Source organism: Chenopodium album, chromosome 12 (genome assembly GCF_948465745.1).
Source record: "Chenopodium album chromosome 12, dcCheAlbu1.1, whole genome shotgun sequence".
Lineage (NCBI taxonomy): Eukaryota > Viridiplantae > Streptophyta > Magnoliopsida > Caryophyllales > Amaranthaceae > Chenopodium > Chenopodium album.
The window spans coordinates 43,088,201-43,106,605 of NC_137845.1; the positions used below are offsets into that span (position 1 = coordinate 43,088,201).

The following is an 18,405-nucleotide window of genomic DNA, read 5'->3' on the forward strand; positions in this document are numbered from 1 at the left end:
ATTATACTACGAAGAATATAAGTAGGGAGAATAAAATAAGAGGAATCAATGAATTAAAGACCTAGGGCATAGGTTCACCAATAAATAATATTCCAGGGTAAAACATAATAACCAATCATTAATACATCAATTAACCAGATAATAAAGGGCTTTCGCTACGTATTACAATCACAGAATTAATCTACCGGTATTAAATCTCATCTCTCGAATCTCGACTTAACCATTTATAGATTAACCTGCCTATTGAAACTAGACCTAAACATCAATTCTCATCTCTCGAATCTCGAATCAATATTGTCAAGCAAGGAAAAGTTTGATTCAGCGGGAGAAGAAGAGGAAGAATTTGGAACAAAAATATCCAAGTCACAAGAGCAATCTTTCTTTTTTTAATGAATTTTTCTTGTCGTTATGGTAATGCAATGCAAGAGGCCGGAAATCTGCTCGTTCGCGTCCTACTCCTGAGTTCCCCCTCGAGCGAAGTTGGTGGTTATGAAATAGGTTCGGGATCATCTCGCATCTAGATCTGCAGTTTTTCGGGAGGGTGCAACAGGGAGGTTGTTCAGCGAACGGAAAGCAAAGTCAAAATATTCATGTCAATGTATAAAAGATCAGGCCTAATCTAGTCACAGAGCATTAAATCAATCAATAGGAAATTAATATAGCATTGATAATTAACAACAATAAATTACCCCTTCATATTATTTATGGATCCCCATAAACCCTAGAAAAAGAACTACTCACACATAATTAAATCTAAACTAATCAAAGCAATAAAATAAAACATGATAGAAGGAATAAAATAAATAACTGAGATTAAGAGAAAAGAAATCGTTACCAAAGTAATCAGAATAAAGAGTTGAGTAAAGAACAAAGTATATAGTGTAGAGAGAGAAAATAAGCTTAAGTAGAGAGAGAAAGTCTAAGAGAAAGAATTACAAAAGTAAAGAGAGAATAAGGAAGTGTAAAAGAAAAGAAGGAATCCCAAACTTGCTTAACGAAAACATATTTATAATCAGCAAGAATCCTAAACTAAAACAAACTAAACGATGCTTAAAAGATCTATCAGAGACACGCGCCCGACCGGGCGCCACACCGCCCGACCGGGCGCGCCTTTTTGATCGGGCGAAGGGCTGTTACGATATAAGTCTTCTTTGCCCGATCGGGCGCGCCATCGGGCGGACCATCGGGCGGACCACCGGGCGGACCATCGGGCGGACCATCGAGCGGACCACCGGGCGGACCATCGGGTGGACACCCTTGGGCCGCTTGGACTCCTCGTTTAGGCTCGTAACTTGGCCCAAACCAAATATCCTCTTTGGGGCTTTAATCATTCGGTCCAAATGCCTCGTCTTCACACAAGTCGATCCCTTATTCACCGGTTTGATTACTCTAACCGATCTTGGGCTAGGAAAGATGGTCGTGCTCCTCCAATGCTCGTAGTTGCTCCATAAAATCCCGGGAAAGTACTCCAAAGGTGCAATTCCTTACAAAACTCAACCAAAACTACGAAAACACTAGAAAACACATATTAGTAATAAAAGTGGCTCTAAAGAGCCAAAAACACTACTAATAATGACCAAGGGACGGGGGTAAAATACTACATAAACTAGACATATCAGAATGTTAAATTGTTTGGATAATTATAATGTTTGATTGTGTTATGGTTTGAGAGTCATCACCAAGTTTAATAAAATGTAAATAACGTAAAGTGAAAGAGATTACGCACCAAAACTCTTGGAACGTATATACCTTGAGTATGAACATATGGGGGGAGTTATGCGACTTTATATTTGACCATAACTTCTACTGGGAGTACAGGACACTGTATTTTCCTTTTATTATTATGCGCAGGAATTCCGCCACTTACGAGTGGTTATTTTATACTGGAACGGTTAGCTCCCGTGTTAGTACCCCTTTATTGGGGCAGGTTAGGGGGAAACACGTTTGATGCGTAATCAATGCTAAATGAATCAATTAGTTACTTAATTGAGAGTTGTGTTGTATGTTGTATGCTTGTAAACAGGTGCAACAAGGTAAGTTGTGTGTTGATAGGTGATAGCATGTTAGTGTGTTTAATTACGCTTATGTACTCAGCATTCTTGATTGTGTGTTTGTGTGTTTGTTGGCCTTGTCTTTACCTTGGCCCTATGATGACTTAATGGAGAACAGTGGAAACAAGTAGAGAGAAGCTTTTCAGGTGATGAAGCATATTCATGATGGGCATGAGTGAAGAGCGAATCATGCTAGTTTCCATAAGTTTATGATGTTTTATTGCTTTAATTATTTTTATTATGTTATGCTTGTAAGACTAACGCAAAGGTTTTGAATTGGTTCGGTTTTGTTAAGGGCCTACAATGGTTCCAAGTTGTAGGTTGACTTTTTTTTTACTTTGGTTTGACTTTACTTTCGTTGGTTGACGTTTTACGTTGAGTTGTTTTGAATGTTTTAAAAGATAGTCTTCCGCTGTGTGTCTTTGATAGTTGCCTTAGCCGTTTTCACAGTGGCGGTAATGTCTAAGATTTTCCTATTTGAGTTTTAAAAAGAGCAAAACAAGTATTTTAAAATAAAGGAATTTCAATTCTAGGGTGTTACAATACCCTTTGCAATGTAGACACGCCCTTCATATTCAGTGGATCTGGTCTCCGATGATTGCCCGTATTGCTTCTACAATCCTTCTACCTTGACTTTCATATTAGCGTTTATCATTTTCTTCGTTGGAACAACATTTTCACCAATAGGTATCCCTAATACCCAGTTCACTTGTGTTTTGGGTAAAAATACCAATAACACGTTGCCCTATTAGAGTGCGACACGTGTCACCTTAGGAGGGGTTCCAAGTGGATCAATCTCCCTTTGACATGTGTCCCTCCCAGTTATTGGAAAAAAGACAGCCTTCATGGCCCAATTCCCTAGAAATCCTCAAAACGACATATCCCATCGGTCCTAGGTTTTCGTAACCTAGGCAGGGGCACAATTCCCGATGACCCTATAAATAGGGAGATTTCCCCCATTTCTGGGGTACGTTAATTTATTACAACATATAAGAATTCTCTTACATTAGAGAAATCACCTGATCTCGAAATCCGAGAAAATCTCACTTTTACCTTTTCCGCACCTTTTTACATTCTTCGACCGGTTCTAACTTGATAGTCGGAGGCGGAGCTCCAACCAACCGGAGTCCCCGTGGTTTTGCGAGTTCAGGCAGCTGATTCCAGTCTTGGTGTTGTAACTCTCCCGAAGGACACAGAAAAACCCCGTAACAACTTGGATCGATGAGAATCTAAACTCCATCCCATCTGGAGAAGTGAAGATGTTATTAATCGGATCAACATGAATGAGCAACCAGTACGCAAGCTGCATGGGCAGATGCATTAAGCTAAGGTAAATAAACCACCAAAGCCAATCTCCATAACCCACTTCATCACACGTCTACCATCAAACTTTTGACGTATTCTTCCAAAAGACTCAATTTGATAAGTCAAGTTAGGTGCCTACAAGACTGGAAAGAAATCAGCCCAACAACTAAATCAGAACTTCCCCTTTTACGCATTACATTTAAAGGAAAAAGTCGGATTAATGCCTACCTTATAGCTACCAAAATAATGATTTTCAGTACTTCCCTCCTTTCCTTGACTCCACTGCCAACACTAAGCCAGTTTTCCTTCATAATGACGATTAAAAGTACGGTGCTTTAAATTAAAAGGTCTTATAAGAAAACAACAAAATAAACTAACACACTAATACAACTTCCAATTTCCCAACCATACACGGACCGTATGTTACCTTAATAAATAACTTGAGAGAAAGTCGAACAACCTTCGAATTCCTCTTTGATCCGCAAATATGCTAGACAATAAAGATGTAATTGTCTAATTGATGAACAACGAAACAAAACTAAAATATTCATGACATACATCCAATTAAATATTTGATCCATATATACAATATTACCTGGTTGTCATTCCTTAATCGCTTTGACGGCCAACCCAATGCCTATTTATTGGTATGAAGTTCAAAATAATAAAATCAATCTATTTAGACGCATAACCCTAATTTAATTCAATGCAATTGAGAATAAATCAAATAAAGTACCAAATCAAGTTGTATAGGGGGTGATCACTCGCACCGAAATTCCAAATTCATTAACAATGTGAAAAGAAAATAATCAAATTATCTCGAATTTTCAACCTTTGCACATCCGAATAATATAAGCAAACTAAAATATAGCCAACCCAAACCCTAAAGAGCCGTGAACATAACAAAGTTGTTTCAATTAATACACATTCTGGGAATGAACATTTATGTTATATATAGATTAACTCATATCAGATTAGCTTTAACAATCTGTATTGAAAACCACACACATAGAAACAAATCCATGTGAATACAGAATGTTAAGTTACTTGTATGGGTCCATCCAAACGTATAATCAACTACAATCAATTACCTTAGATAATCGTATCAAACTGGTGGTCAGAAACCGTACAGTAGTAGCACGACACAAATTCCACGAATTTCGATTTGGGGGTGGCGGAAAATTCCTTAAAACAACTTCCACACTTTGAAATTGTAGACTAGATTCTAATTCGAATGAAAAGTCACATGAACAAAAGCAGAAGGAGTGCTATAGTGAGAAAATTTACCTCATGGGTAAAGTTACGAGTAACGGACGTTCCATTACTTCGTTAACTCCAAGGGATAACGTCGTTAAAAAAAATGGGATAATGCTGCTTGTGTAGTGGGTAAACGACGTTTTCGACACAAGTTAGATTTCATCAGCTGATGGACGTAAATGCCCTTACTAAACCACATGAAAAGACAGCGCTATCCTGTGATAAACGATTTTTGCTTATCAAGGTTATAAACTTGTATTTTCTCTATTATTATTATTATTATTATTATTAATATTACTATTACTATTACTATTACTATTACTATTACTATTACAAAGATAATAAAATATACCAATGCTAATTCTTTTTAAGGTTTCCCCCTTTGGAGGTTTTTCTAGCCTTCATTGCTAATTGTTGTTGTTGTTTTTTATTTTTTTATTTTTATTTTTATTTTTTATTTTTTATTTTTTAAAGTTTTTCGTCACTCTTCTCCTTCTTCTCTCCTTCACTTTCATCCCTGTTCTTCTAGTCTCAATAGTGAATTTTTGTGGGGCTTTCACCGGTGTTTTTATTGGCGATAAGCCCCAAAATTTTTTTAATTGCTTTTAATAAATGGATCCCATCTTTAATATAGTGGTTATTCGTTTTTTTTTTTTGAAAGCATATAGTGAATATTCTATTAGACTTAATTTCTTTATTTTTTTGTCTGTCGAGGATTTAATATTTAGGGTTTCATAATCTCCGAAAGAATCCAGAAAACCATATGAGTATTTTCACATAAACAATTATTCATAAGTGGATTTCAAGTCGAATTAGTGCTAACTCACAGATTGTATCGTTTCGCATGAAATTTTTTATTAAGGCAATTGTTCATTGAATCTACGACGTAATTAGTTCTAAAGTGATTTGTACTTGTGATGGAATTTTAGATTTCCAAGAAATTGTTTGTAAGTGCTGATTGGGAGGCAAACCCAGTTGATATCCTATATTAACAAAGCCATGTTTATATCACCAATTTTTCTCTCTCCTCCCGCTCACATGATATTATTTCCTTCACTCTCCTCCATTCTCATGGCCACTATTTCCTTCTCTCTCCTCCCCTCCCATGGCCATGCTCAAGATTGACCACCTTCACGGTTCTAAATCAGAAACGACATCATAGTAGCAAATTATTAAAAGTAGGTCATACTAACCCCTTAGGGAAAGGGATTCACTCATGCTAGTGGTGTTCATCGCGGTGATGCGACAGTCGAATAATGGTGGTGCTAATGCTCAGTGAGGGTCGGCCGGTGGTGCTAATGATTGTGTGGTGGTCGGCTGGCAAAGCTAAGGGTCGTACGATGGTGCAGCAGGTGGTACTAGTGGTTGTGTGGTGGTGATAGGGGGAGAGAAAGGGGGGTTGTTGTAGGGAATATTTCAAGCATCCCATACTTGAGCCCCACTGTGATCATACACTTAAGTATGGTGGCGTTTAAAGGGAAAGAAGCTAGAGCAAAAGAGTCGCCAACAAGTTTTAGGAACTTGTAAACCGTTCATAAGGTGAAGGTTACACCCCTTCACGATCCATGAGATCGCTAACTCCATAGTGGTCTTGAACTAGGACTGGATATTCGGGGATGAAGGTACAAATCCAACCAAAAAGAGATTGAACCTGCCTTAAAAATAGGCCTCTACTTTATTCTTCTCATATTCATGTGCGCTTTCTGACTAACATACAATCAATATATTAACCCTAAACCTGTTTAATCTATGTTGGATGATTATTAATGCACAAACGAATCTATTATTGGCGATCACTTGAATTAAAATCATATTACTCTAAATAAAATTATTAATTATCTTATTAAGCGTGATTTCAAGTACAAATTCCCTGTAAACCTGCAAGAGAGGGCGTGATAAAGCAATAACAATAATATCAAGCAACATAATAAATCAACAAATTATCATCATAATAATCTTAATAAAGCATAATAATATTAGCAAGATCCTAGGCATGATACTAACAAGATTAATAACAAATCCTAGCATGTCACTAAACAATAAAGATCAAAGCTTTATTCCTAACATGATACTAGCATGATATAAGAAATAGGAAGCAACCTAAACATGATACTAGAAAGCAATAAAAGCATCCTAACATGATACTAGGAATTATAACAATCTAAGCATGCTTTCTGTTAAAATATAACAACTTACTTTGTTGCCTCGTATCTCTTTCTATCAAAACAATACACACGTTAGTAACTTCAATGAAATATTAAATCAAACAATTAATTTAAATAATGGAAATAGGGATTTGGGACCAAACCCTCAAAAATTATCAACCTTTCACGTCTAGGGCGAAGGCAACTTCGAGCTTAGTTATGTGCGTCTAAGACTCGTGAATGCGGTATTGTGTTTAGAAGACTAGGTTTAGAAAGCAAGAGAGAGAAAGAATAAGCTTCTAGCTTAAAGAGAGAAGAGAATAGATGATTGTTGATGATTGAAAACGGGGAAATAACGACCCTATTTATAGAGAAAAACATCCGGAACAATAGAAAAGAGTCAGAATTCGACTCGGAGTAAAACTGCTCCTATTGCGATAAGACTATCGCAACGCGATATACTCCTCGCAGCTCGATGGCGCGACTGTGATAAAAAACTGTACGGAGTCCTCCCTCTAATATAATTAGACGATTAGACTCCGTAATTATCATTATTCTTAGATCAATTTTACCATTAAAATATTTATTTTATTCCAAATTAAATTTATTATCTTTTCTAAAATAAAATAAAAGTATAATTATTAATCCTAATTCAATTAGAATTTAAAATAACCTCCTAGATTATTCTAGAAAATTAAAGTCAATTCTAATAACTTAATGAATAATAATTAATGGGCCCTCCACTTGATCATTGGGCCGTATATAAAATCATTTTGGGCCCAGTTTAATATTTTGGTCATAACTTCCTCATTATTCATCGGGATTGGGCTTATAATATATCGTCGGAAAGCTTTTTTCGAGCCCTATCCAACTACACAATTATTGGACCCCATATCATGGACCAAACTAAATAGGACTGGACATTTTTCATAAACATGGTACGAAAAGAAAGATTTTGAAAACAGAAATAAGTATTTTTATTAAAAACAAGTGCACCACGAGACTCTTTCACATTTCACCTCGTTCGATAATCAACGACGTGAAAAATACTCATCACTGGGTTTGGTTTTTGGGGAAACACAATAAGGTGTCTATAGAAGCCCCCACTTTGACTGAGTTTGGAGAAACATAAGTTTCGAAAACAAAAGCCAAAGTAGCGATAGGGACGGAGAATGATTCAGAACGTTCTGCGATCCTAAATCATTCTTTTAACTCCGATACCTGCAAACTAGCATTAGTTAAACAGATATAAGAGTTAAGAAACGTGTATCTTGCACCGTCGAGCACACGTCTCCGGGATAACCAATTTATTGCTGCATTTGTGACGACCTTCCTCAAGCTAGGGGATATTGTTGAAGACACCTCCGCTTGTAGCTGTCTTCAATTTTCTGCTGTGACAGTCCTCCGCAAGCTAGGGAACACCATCGAATGTATATATATGTATATATATATATACATATACATATATGTATATACATATATATGTATGTATATATACATATACACCCACACACATAACACTCGCCATAAAAGCAACATCTTAAATTATGTTGTCTTTTTAATATAAATGTTGCCATAGATGGCAACATAGATATTAATATTATATTTTCAAACAATAGTTTTGTTATTGTTATCTTTTCATGCAACAATTATTATGTTTGTTGTCTTAGACAAGAAAAAGGTAACACTTTAAGCGACTATTGCCTTATATAGTCTAGAGCAACACTTTTTTTTTTTTTTTTTTTTTTTTTTTTTTTTTTTTTTCCTGTTACTTTAGTTCAAGGTAAGAAATAAATATTGTTGTGTTAGATTATAAAGAGTAACATTTCTGTAAGTGTTGCAATCTTAAGTGTTGCCTATTCTCATTTTTTTTTGTAGTGGGAGTCCTCCCTCTAATATAATTAGACGATTAGACTCCGTAATTATCATTATTCTTAGATCAATTTTATCATTAAAATATTTGTTTTATTCCAAATTAAATTTATTATCTTTTCTAAAATAAAATAAAAGTGTAATTATTAATCCTAATTCAATTAGAACTTAAAATAACCTCCTAGATTATTCTAGAAAATTGGCAATTCTAATAATTTAATGAATAATAATTAATGGGCCCTCCAATTGATCATTGAGCCGTATATAAAATCATTTTGGGGCCAATTTAGTATTTTGGTCATAACTTTCTCATTATTCATCGGAATTGGGCTTATAATATATCGTTGGAAAGCTCTTTTTGAGCCCCATCCAACTACACAGTTATTGGACCTATATCAAAGACCAAAATAAATAGGACTGGACATTTTTCATAAATAAGGTACGAAAAGAAAGATTTTGAAAACAGAAAGAAGTATTTTTATTAAAAACAAGTGCACCACGAGACTCTTTCATATTTCACCTCATTCGATAATTAATGACGTGAAAAGTACTCATCATTGGGTTTGATTTTTGGGGAGACACAATCAGGTGTCTACAGTTGGCCATTAAATTTACAAGATTACCCTTAGTGTGGATGCTAAATTTACAAAAGTAGCCTTGATATTAACAAGTTTTGTTAATATATATAGGATATTAACTTGTATTTTCTCGCTGTTTGACTATCTTATATTATTGAAATCCATTTTCTTTTTGTCAAAAAAAAACCATAAAAAGAAAAAAAGTAAACTAGTCCATATACTTAAACTAAAGTAATTATTGGAGGGGACACTTGGTATAATTTGTGAAAAATTTTCCTTCCAAAATGCTATTATTTTTATTTTTAAAATTTTATCAAAAAAAATAATTTTATTTATTTATTTATATATATCATATCACTAATATATAAAGCCGGTCTCGCAGCCAAGCCACGAGACAGTGACACTTGGCGTTCTACTTTTTCGCCAAGCGTTGCGCCACATAGACGAAAAATAGGTATTATTGTGACACATATGATACTAAGTAAGTGATTTTTGGATAGATTTTAAGATAAAATTGTTGTATAAAGTTTTATTATCGATATAATTTTAATATTTCACACATACAAAATTAATCCTAACTTTTAATAAAAATCTAATAACTCGGTTCTATTTCCATCATCAAATTCGTTTTAAAAAGTTATTTAAAATAAGTTCCATTTATAATATATTTAAAATAATAGGGAATTAGCAAAAATAAGTTTTAATAGGTAAAAATAATTTAAGTATAATATCACATGTCTAAATATCCTACATTATCAAAAGTGATTATATAACCATATTTAACCAATAGGTTTATCCTAAAATTCAACAAATAACCTGGGTATCGCCCAGGACACAAAACTAGCATATGTAACACATAAGAATTTAAAGGGTAAATATTAATAAATTCACGTTTAAAAAAAAAAAAAAATTATATAAATCATTTAATTTTAATTGACTATTATTATTAATAATAATCTTATTGTGCATTATACGGAGCCAAAACTAGTGATTTAATAAAATAGTAGCCCTCCTTGGGTTTCTTAAAGAAAAATAAAAATTGAGTCGTTCACAAAGTTCAAAATTAAACCGCCATTTCAAAACCCACCCCCATTTTAAAATTTCAGTTCATTTATAAACTCTCCTGCTAAAAATCACAAACCAATCTCAACCATCCATTTATACCATATCTCAAAAAATCAACGGCAAAATACCCTCGATCCGTGTCACTGAAATCCAACCAATCGCCTTCCACTACACTTTTCTATAAATACCCAAATCCTCTGTCTCAGAACTCCACTACTTCACTCCAAAACACAACACATTTCTCACAAATTTCTCTCTCAAAGACCTTAAAATTCATCCATAAATGGCGCCAAAGGCAGACAAGAAGCCAGCAGAGAAGAAACCTGCTGATGCTGAAAAGAAGCCGAAAGCCGAAAAGAAACTCCCCAAAGAAGCAGCACTAGGGGAGAAAAAGAAGAAGAGATCAAAGAAGAGTGTAGAAACCTACAAAATCTACATCTTCAAGGTTCTGAAACAAGTTCATCCCGATATCGGAATATCGAGTAAGGCAATGAGCATAATGAACAGCTTTATAAATGATATCTTTGAGAAGCTTGCTCAAGAATCTGCTCGTCTTGCTCGATACAATAAGAAGCCTACTATTACTTCTCGTGAAATTCAGACTGCTGTTAGGCTTGTTTTGCCTGGTGAATTGGCTAAGCATGCTGTTTCTGAGGGAACTAAGGCTGTTACTAAGTTTACTAGCTCTTAATTTAGGGTTTTGAATTTTAATGTTTTTCGTTTTTTCAGTTGATGTTGTTGGATTATTATGGAATTGGTGTATAGTTTTGCTTGGATATCAATGGAGTTATCACATTTTGTTGGTTAATTTGATGAATTAGTTCAATTTCTGCCTTTGTCCTATTTTTTTTTTTATCATTAACTTGGAATTTTGGATGAATACAGGAAATAGAATTAGTTGTGGAGTTAATTGTTTGTGGAGTTATTTGTGGAGTTAATTGGTTATTTGTTAAATAGAATTATTTGGATGAATACAGGAAATAGAATTATTTGTGGAGTTAATTGTTTGTGGAGTTATTTGTGGAGTTAATAGCATTTGTCCTATTTTTTAATTCTTTGATTATTTGTGGAGTTAATTGTTAAATTTCTTGCCGAAATCTCTTATACAATACATTGATGTTTGATTGAATATTGTGGAATTGTAAATTATTGAACAATATTTGTGAAATTTTTTACATTAATTGTAAATTATCAAATTAATTTCATGTGTTGAAGTTGTAGTATAATTTTTGCAAATTAGCCATTTAATAACGGCACTAACTTCCTAAAAAAAAAAAAAAAAAGCACTAATTGATACTCGTAATGAATAAGAAATTTAGTGGATTGATAAATAATTTGAAGTTTAATTGGGAATTTGGGATAAAGAAATTCTCTTTTAATGCAAAATATGGTATGTGATTTGATTTGATATTGAATATGGTCATATGCAAACTAGTAAATCGAATCAATTAACCTTAAGTGCTGAATTGCAGGAAGAATTATGATGAGTATATTCTGAATTTTCGACGTAGTATAACAAAAGTACAAATGTATAAACTGAAAAGAAAAAAAAAAAAGCAGCTAAGGAAATCTTGATTTTATTCCCTCTAGTGCTAGGCCAAGTTCAAACTTGAAGATGTTGCTTTCTTAGATTAACCTCTACCTTTTAGAATTGTCGCCTTTTTATACAATATCAGTGAATTGTTGGTTGAGTTATCTTTGACATGAAGGAGCAGTACATTTGTGGAGCTCCTGTGTTTTCATTCTGTAAGTGTACTAGACATGTTGCTGTTGGCAGCCCATGTACTGGGAACTTAGGCCTTTAAGCCATCATTACTCGTAACATCATGGTTATAGCATCGCCAACCAGTAACATGATTTGAAAGAATGTATGGAATATTTTCCTCAAGGGATTCTCATTTTTTTCACGCTTGCCAATCTATGTCTTGAATCGTTAATATCTTTGATTACCAATGTGTAAAAATTATAAATTTTAGATATTAAAATTGTACAAATAGAGCCGAATCTAACAAGATCCACATGACTATATTTTTATTTATGTATAAATCGTCAAAGCTAGTCAAAGTAAAACACATGAATAGTGTAAAAGTCAAACTGTTACAACTATAAAAAAATGGAAGAAGTATATATCTTAACACACCCCCACAGTTGAAGCGGGAGGGCCAAATAAGCTAAGACTGTCCCGAAAATCCTCAAACAAGACTCGTGGTGACCCTTAGTGAAGATATCTGCTATCGGGAAGGCACATGTAGAACTCGAACTTCCCCACATGCAACCTTCTCTCGGACAAAATGAATATCCATTTCAATGTGTTTTGTACGTTAATGTTGTACTGGATTTCCAAATAAATAAATAGCACTAACATTGTCACAATAAACAATTGTAGCCTTTTTAACCGGACAATATAATTCCAAGAGAAGATTCCGAATCCAGCATGATTCGGAGACAACATTTGCCACCCCACGATATTCGACCTGTGTACAAGATTTTGACAATGTGGGTTGGCGTTTGGAAGACCAAGAGATCAAATTATCACCCAAAAGTACACAATAACCAGACGTCGAGCGTCTCATATTAGGGCACCCCCCCTAATGTGCACCAGTATATGTGACCAGAGAAGAAATAGAAGATGGATATGATGTGGATTAAACTACGATAAGGGATACTAGCAATTAGGGTTAAACCTAATTCAATAAATTTTGATATTTTCGATTCCAAGGAGAAGAAAAGCAACGTTTCGAAATTAACTCACACGAATCAATCTCACAATTAATTATTTTAAACTCAAAAACATATGATTCTATTAATGAAAATAATCTATTTATAGGCATACAATCCCATGCCCGATAGGATAACTATAACTAAAAAGATAATATTAAATTCTAACAAACTCTAATAATATTGAACCAACTACTAACATGATAAAATAAGAAAAAATAAGTCCTAAACAAAATAAATCTACACCAAGATCCTTGATCCGCATCAGGATATAAATGTAGGCCATAACCAAGAGTACCCTGAACATATCGAATAATTCGTTTGAGAGCAGATAAATATGCTGAACGACATAAGAAGTATCCGATGTGGTGAATGTAAGGTATTGTAAAGCCCTTACAAGGCTCCTATACAAAGATGGGCCATCAAAATTAGCACTAGCAGTAGCGCCTACCTTTGATTTCGTGTCAACTGGTGTCTGAGACGGTTTACACGATGACATCCTGCACGGTAAATTATTTCCTCGGCATATTTGCGCTGTGAGAGATTCAAAACACCCTCATGTCGAGTCACAACAATACCTAAAAAAATAATTCAGAGGACCAAGGTCCTTCATAGCAAACTTAGAGCTAAGAAGAGACAGGATAGAACGTCGGAGAGCTTCAGAAGAAGCAGACAGAATAATATCATCAACATATAATAAAATGTAAGCCATATCAGACCCTTTGCGGTAGATAAACAAAGAGTTATCCATCTTGCTGTTAGTAAATCCAAGAGCAACACACAATCAGCAAAGCGCTTATACCAAGCCCGAGGTGCTTGCTTAAGTCCATAAAGTGACTTACGCAAGAGACAAACATAATCTGGATGAACCCAATCTCTGTAACCAACTGGTTGATGCATATAAACTGTTTCTTGCGGCTCACTATGTAAGAAAGAATTTTTGACATCCAACTGATGGATAGACCATGCCTTCGATAATGAAATACTAAGAACAGTACGGATTGTATCCGGTTTGACAACCGGACTAAATGTCTCACCACAATCGATGCCAACCTACTGAGTTTTACCATCATCTGCAAGACGGGTTTTATGCCTCTCAAAATCACCGTTAGACTTAAGTTTATGAGTAAAAATCCACAGATCTAATAACATTCACATTAGGCGGATGGGGCACCAACTCCCACGTCTTATTTTTAATAAAAGCATTATATTCATCATCCATGGCAATTTTCCAATTAGGATCACGTAAAGCCGTGACAAGATTACGAGGTAAGGGAGACCTCGTGACAACAACATTGGAAAAATATTTTTTTATTTGGCTTAAAAATGCCATTCTAACTATGAGTCACAATGGAAGGTTGCTGGACTGGAATGTGGGCAGGAATGGGTGCAAGTGGGCCGTTTTGTAGCTGTGTCGAGGGAGAAGGTGGAGGTGAGGCACGGCATGGGCTGGAAGGAGAGGGAGGCCCAACTGCCTCTTGTGTACCCAAAGGAGAATGGACAGTAGGTGAGAGAGGGGAGTGGGGTTGGGCCGCAGGTGATGTAGGAGGAGAATTGGGCTGGGCATGTGTAGAATTATCACCAGCTTGGGTTAAGTGGTGAATAATAGAAGGATGCAATCCATTACCCAAAAAAGCATACGAGTGAGTAGTTGGAGTATGAAGTTTACCAAAGGTAACACATTCTCATCAAACAAGACATGGCGACAAACAACGATTTTATTAGACGATAAATCAAAACACTTGTAGCCACGATTATTAGGAGGAAAACCCAAAAACACACAAGGAGTAGACGTTGGTTTTAACTTATTAATGGTGGTAGAAGGAATAAGAGGGTAGCATAAACACCCAAAAACCTGTAAGTGAGAATAAGAGGGAACTCGTTGATAAAGGATCTCTAAAGGAGACTTATTACCCAACAACTTACTCGGAAGAATATTAAGGAGGTATGTAGCCATTTGCAAAGCATGATGCCAAAACTAAGGTGGTAGGGATGCATGAGCAAGAAGAGTTCTACTGACATTATTAATAGTTCTAATTTTTCGTTCGGTTTTCTCATTTTGAGAAGAAGTATGGGGACAAGAAGGCCATTACGTTTGCAAAAATCCCAAAATGGACCATTATCAAACTCCCTCCCATTATCACATTGAATATTTTTGACGTTTCGTTCAAATTGGGTTAGGATATGGGTTTAAAATCTAGAAAAGTGTCATAAACATCCGATTTCTTGGCTATAGGAAAAGTCCATAAATATTTTAAAAAATCATCCAATAACATAATGTAATAACGATGTCATGTAGAACTCAAAATAGGAGATGTCCATAAGCCACTATGAATAATATCAAATGGCATAAGAGTGTTTGAAGTAGATGGAACGAAAGGCAATTTAACATGCTTGCCATAAACACAAGAATCACAAATGCTAGAACTAGAATGTTTATTACAATCAATGCTTTTATTATGCCTAAGAACGTCTAAGATAGGAGCACCCGGATGACCCAACCGATCATGCCAAAGCTTAGGAGATATGGCGGCGAAGGTAGAAGGATAAGCTTGATTGTTGGTAATAGGATAAAGGTCCCCGTGGCTATCACACCTCATGATTGGCATCCCCGTCCGAAAATCCTTCACAGAAAACCCAAAAGGATCAAACTCAAATGTCACAGAATTAACAATGGTAAATTTTCTAACAGAAATGAGATTTTTTGATGAGTTTAGGAGTATAGAGAACATTTTTTAAAGCTAGAGGAGTAGTAGGGGAAGGATATTTAGTGTGACCATAACCAAGTATAGGAATAGTATGACCATTACCAACAATAATTCCATTATTAGGATGAGTGCTCAAATTAAAATAAGACGAGAAATTACTGGGAGAGGAGGTCATATAAGAAGTAGCTCCAGTGTCCATGTACCACGACGGATCGGGTTGAGAAAGAGTCTAGTATGCATTGCAGACTCGATGTCTGTTGGAGCATAAGAAGGAGCATAAGACCTGGGCTACCCAGGAGAGGAAGTTGCATAGGCCTGCTGACTTTGTTGTGGGCATGGGCCCAACAGACTTGGCTGCCTTTGTTGAAAAGAGGGCTTAGCCCATCCCTGAGTTGGATAGGGACATGGTGGAATGGACCACCCTTGAGGCATCCACCCCCAAGTCGGATATTGCTGCTGCCCACCTGAACCACGACCTGCACCGCCGGACCCCTGATTAGCCTTGCCATCGCTGGAACCGCATCTTGCACCGCCGGAACCACCGCCAGAATTTTTTCGGTTGCCACCGGACTTATCCTTTTTCTGATTTTTCCCTTTTGAATGGCCATGGGAGCCGGAATCAAATTGCAAATTATCAGGAGATGCAGCAACCATCGCCGAATTAGACCCCCGTCTACGCGTCCTTGGCCATGCCGGCCTCCTCTAAGGTGAGCATTGATCGCGCCTGATAAAAAGCGGGCAGGGGATTGCTCTGCCTAATAAGCGTACCCACACCACTATACGCTTTCGTAAGGCCCCCAACCAACTAAAGAACCATTATGCTGTCCGAAACAGGTGCACCTACATTCTTGAGTTGATCAGCGAGAGATTTCAAATGCTAACAGTATGACGAGACATTAGGGAAGTCCTCCAAATTCGTGGTGGAAAACTCCTGCTCAAGAGTGACAGCCTTGGAATGTTGATTGTCTTGAAATAGGTCACGCAACCTATTCCAGGCGTCCATGGCTGTAGCTTTTGGTTCGATAATGGTGTTGATAAGGTCACTTGAGATAGAACCATAGATCCACGATAAAACCGCGGCATCAAGGGTCTGCCATAGTTCCTTTTCTTCCTCGGTAGGAACTTTCTCCTTGCCTTTGGAAGGGGGGAAATGATATGGTGAAGGACCCGGTGAGATTTTGCGTGAAGTTTGAACAACTCTGCCCACGTAGAGTATTTTACATTTTCCATTTCTAGGGTAATGGAAATGCAGTTCTTGATATTGGGAACGGCAAGAGCCGGGGATGGAAAGATGATTTAGAATAACCTATTGAGAAAGAAGAAAAGAATAGAAAGAAGAGAAAACAATAATGGTGAGTGGTAAGCCGAGGATAGCAGTGGAAGAGATGAAGAAATCGTGCCCTAGGCAACTGATACCATGAAAGAATGTATGGAATATTTTCCTCAAGTGATTCTCATTGACTGTCGTACAATATATAACCATATACAAGGCATAACCTAAGGTTATAAATTAGGAAAAGCTATACATGAATATTTACTTAACATAACAAAAATATATTTACATATATAGCTTAACATGATTGACTTAGTCAAAAGATCTTTAGTATTCTCGAGCACTGCTGTAGCGATCTGGAAACAACATGATTGAAACAATGTTCTTGCAAACCAATGGTGCAAGGAAATACAAGTTGAACAAGGAAGTTCATGAGATCTGAAAAAATGGTGACTCAATCAGTAGCTTTTTGCAAACAAAACTTAATATGACATTGAGAAAGACATAGATGATGATAGACGTGAACTTTTATTTGCATGTATGATCATTTTTTTTTTGAGAAAAGGCAAAATTTATTAATCACACAAACCAAAACATTACACTGGGGGTACTAGTCCCCTAGGCAAATGCCCCTTAGCCAAGCTAAGTCTCTACCATTTACTTTACGTACTGGAACTAACACTACAAAATCTATGATAAACATCAAAACCTATTATATTCACAACTTCAACTTGTCCTTGGTTCTCAATCTTAAGTATGATCATTTGTTATAATGTATCATTGCTTTCATTAATGTGGAAGATGCAAATTTTTAATACTACATTATTTATCATTTGGCAAATACTAACAAACACCCCGGACATTGGATAAGTTAGCTAAAAGTAGAAAAATTAGATTAAAATGAACATTAATTATAGCGATCGACGAGTGATTTCGGCATGCATTCCCAAGTTAATACCACTTTAGGAAATATTTTCAATGCTTATCAAACGCCCCGGGGCGTTCATAGCAAGATCCTTATAATTTATATGGTTATATTTTGATATTATAAATAAATAGTGATACCATGGCACTTAGTAAAATTATACTCCGGAGTAATAAGACGTGTGTTGAGACAAGACTTTGACCATTAAATTATCTAGTTATATGTTAAGCAATTAGAAAATTGATATTATGGAAGTATATATTTTAACAAATCCAACAATATTCATATATTATATAATAATATTTGTTTTTTATTTTATATATATATATATATTGCTCAAGTCAAAACAATTATGTAATGTGAAAAAAAGTCAAAATGTAACACTTATTATAAAACAATGATAGTACTCATTCTTATAATCCGTTGTACAACAAAATTTATTTTGCTACTCCGCACTAAAAACAAATCTCTCTCTCTCTCTCTCTTTTTTTTTTTTTTGAGGGACTAAA

The 18,405-nt window shown here is 35.6% G+C and overlaps 1 protein-coding gene across 1 annotated transcript; it reads left to right on the plus strand.

The window, feature by feature from the left end:
• The first annotated feature begins 10,494 nt into the window (after window positions 1–10,494).
• Window positions 10,495–11,080, plus strand: LOC145572423 (histone H2B.11). The gene has a single exon (XM_081631397.1). The coding sequence runs from the start codon at window positions 10,556–10,558 to the stop codon at window positions 10,961–10,963; it is 408 nt and encodes a 135-aa protein (XP_081487523.1). The 5' UTR covers window positions 10,495–10,555; the 3' UTR covers window positions 10,964–11,080.
• Window positions 11,081–18,405: the final 7,325 nt, after the last annotated feature.